General features: G+C 20.0%; 1 protein-coding gene across 1 annotated transcript in view; it reads left to right on the forward strand.

Moving 5' to 3' along the window:
• The window catches only part of DDB_G0267798 (hypothetical protein), a gene marked incomplete at both ends in the record, with an annotated part of 3,168 nt that extends 1,810 nt beyond the window's left edge, over window positions 1-1,358 (forward strand). Inside the window, one exon of the mRNA XM_642226.1 lies at window positions 1-1,358. This exon is cut by the window's left edge and continues 1,810 nt beyond it. Within this exon, the coding sequence (XP_647318.1) occupies window positions 1-1,358 (1,358 nt within the window).
• Between the last annotated feature and the right edge of the window lie 1,142 nt (window positions 1,359-2,500).

Genomic DNA, 2,500 nt, shown 5'->3' on the forward strand with positions numbered 1-2,500 from the left:
TTATGGATAATTTCTTTGGGATCTCAACAGCAACAGGGAATAATAATAATAATAATATTATAGTTAATGGAAATAGTACAAATAATACTCAACAATATATAAAAAATAAAAAGAGATTAGCAGTTGGTCCAGTATGTGGTGCAATTACAAAGATTGTTGGTGGTGGAGTAGGTTCTTGTCAAATTATTGGAAAATGTAGGTGGCATAGTAATAATAATAATAATAATAACAATAATAATAGTAATAATCATAATAATAATAATAATAATAATAATAATAATAATAATAATAATAATAATAATAATAATAATAATAATAATAATAATAATAACAATCATAATAATAATAGTAATAATAATAATATAAATGGGAATTCAACAATTAATACAGATGATCAAATTGATCTTTCACCATCATTGTCACCAACATTCTCAAATAATAGTGTAAATACAGCAACAACCACCACCACCCCTTCTTCATATAATATTCCATCAATTTTTCTTACAACTCAACAACAACAACAACAACAACAACAACAACAACAACAACAACAACAACAACAACAACAACAACAACAATCTCCACAACAATCTCCACAGCAATTTCAATCTCCACCACAAAATCAACAACCTCAACTTTCAATACCGTATAAAAAGAGACATATCATTGATAGAAATATAACATACATCGAAGAGACTCATATAAATAGTAATGATAGTGAACATGAATATAATGTAGAATATGATGATGATTATTATGATGATGATGACGATGATGATCAACCAGCTTTTAAAAAATTAAATAGCCTAAATAATAATAATAGTAATAACAACAATAATAATAATAACAATAACATTAATAACAATAATAGCAATGGATTTTATAATTACAATGGAAATAACTATAGTAATGTATATATAAATGGTAGTAGTAGTAGTGGTAGTAATAATAATAATAATAATAATAATAATAACTCTTTTTATGGAAATAACAACTTTGTAAACAGTAACCAAAATAACAATGGCCATCATCATAATAATCACCATCATAGTAGTGGTAGTAGTCACAATTTGAATGGAAATACAAATGGTTTCCCTTTTACTAATATTCAAAACTATAACCTCAATAGTAATAATAGTGGTAATAATAGTGGTAATAATAGTGGTAATAATAGTAATAATAATGGATATTATAATTTCAATAATAGCGGAAATCATCATAACAATTTTAGTAGTGGAGGAAATCATAATCACAATAGTAATAGTAATAACAATAATAATAATGGCAATAATAGTAATGGTAATGGTTTAGATTTTTACTCATTGTTGGATAACAAAAGAATTACTAAAAATTATTAAATAAAAAATATATTTCAATGTGTAAATACAAAAATTTTAAATTGTTTATCACATTTTCTCTTTTATTTTTTATTTTTTATTTTTTTATTTTTTATTTTTTTATTTTTTTTTTTAATTATTTTTTAAAATAAAAATAATAAATATACAAAAAAGGGTAAAAAAATATTTATTTAAATTAATATGGATATTGATTGTTAATTTCCAAATTTTGTTTTAATTTTCTTTTTTTTCCTGTGGAACATTATCTTTGTTTAATTCACATAATAATTTAATTCTTTTCTGATTGAGTAATAAAAACTTACTTGTTGAGAAATAAAAACTTACTGATTTTGTGTACACTTTCTTTCCAATTAGCAATCGATTTTCTTAGAATTTAATTTTTGAAATTCTTTTTCAAAATTCTCTTAAGAGATCATATTTTAGTTTCAAAATGGCAATTATCACAATAATCTCCACTTTCCAAAAATGATTCAGTTTCAGAATCTTTCAAATTAGTCAAATCAATTTCCAAAGATAATTATCTTTTTCCATTTTTTTTTTATTAAATGAATTTGATTATTTTAATATTAGGAAGAGTTTTTTTTTTTTTTTCATTTTTTCAATAATTTTGAATTTGTTTAGATAAAATAATAGTTTTTTTTTTTTTTTCATTTTCCCAATAATTCCAAAATTGTTAATTTTTTTTTTTTTTTTTTTTTTTTTTTTTTTTTTTGAAATTTCAAATTTGAATAAAAAAAAAAAAAAAAAAAAAAAAGAATGTAAATATTAAGTAAATTAATACTCAAATTCAAATAAAAATAAACAAATAAATTCGCAAATAAAATTTTTTTTTCTTTATACAAAATTTAATTTAATTTGAAAACTTTTTTTTTTTTTTTTTTTTTTTTAATTTTTTTGGTATATATTTTAAATAATAAAAAGCTCCCCCCAACCCATTATTTCATTAATTTATAACATTTGTGTGGGACGTGTGGTGTGAGTGTGTTGGTAACTTTTTAAAAAATATAAAAAAAAAAAAAAAAAATAATAATAAAAAATAAAAAATTTTCTTTTTTTTTTTTTTTTTTTCTTTTTATTTAGCCATGTTAATATTAATTCATAAAGATATTTGAACATTTATTTATTTATTTATTTATTTTATT

The sequence above is a fragment of the Dictyostelium discoideum genome, assembly GCF_000004695.1.
Source record: "Dictyostelium discoideum AX4 chromosome 1 chromosome, whole genome shotgun sequence".
NCBI lineage: Eukaryota > Evosea > Eumycetozoa > Dictyosteliales > Dictyosteliaceae > Dictyostelium > Dictyostelium discoideum.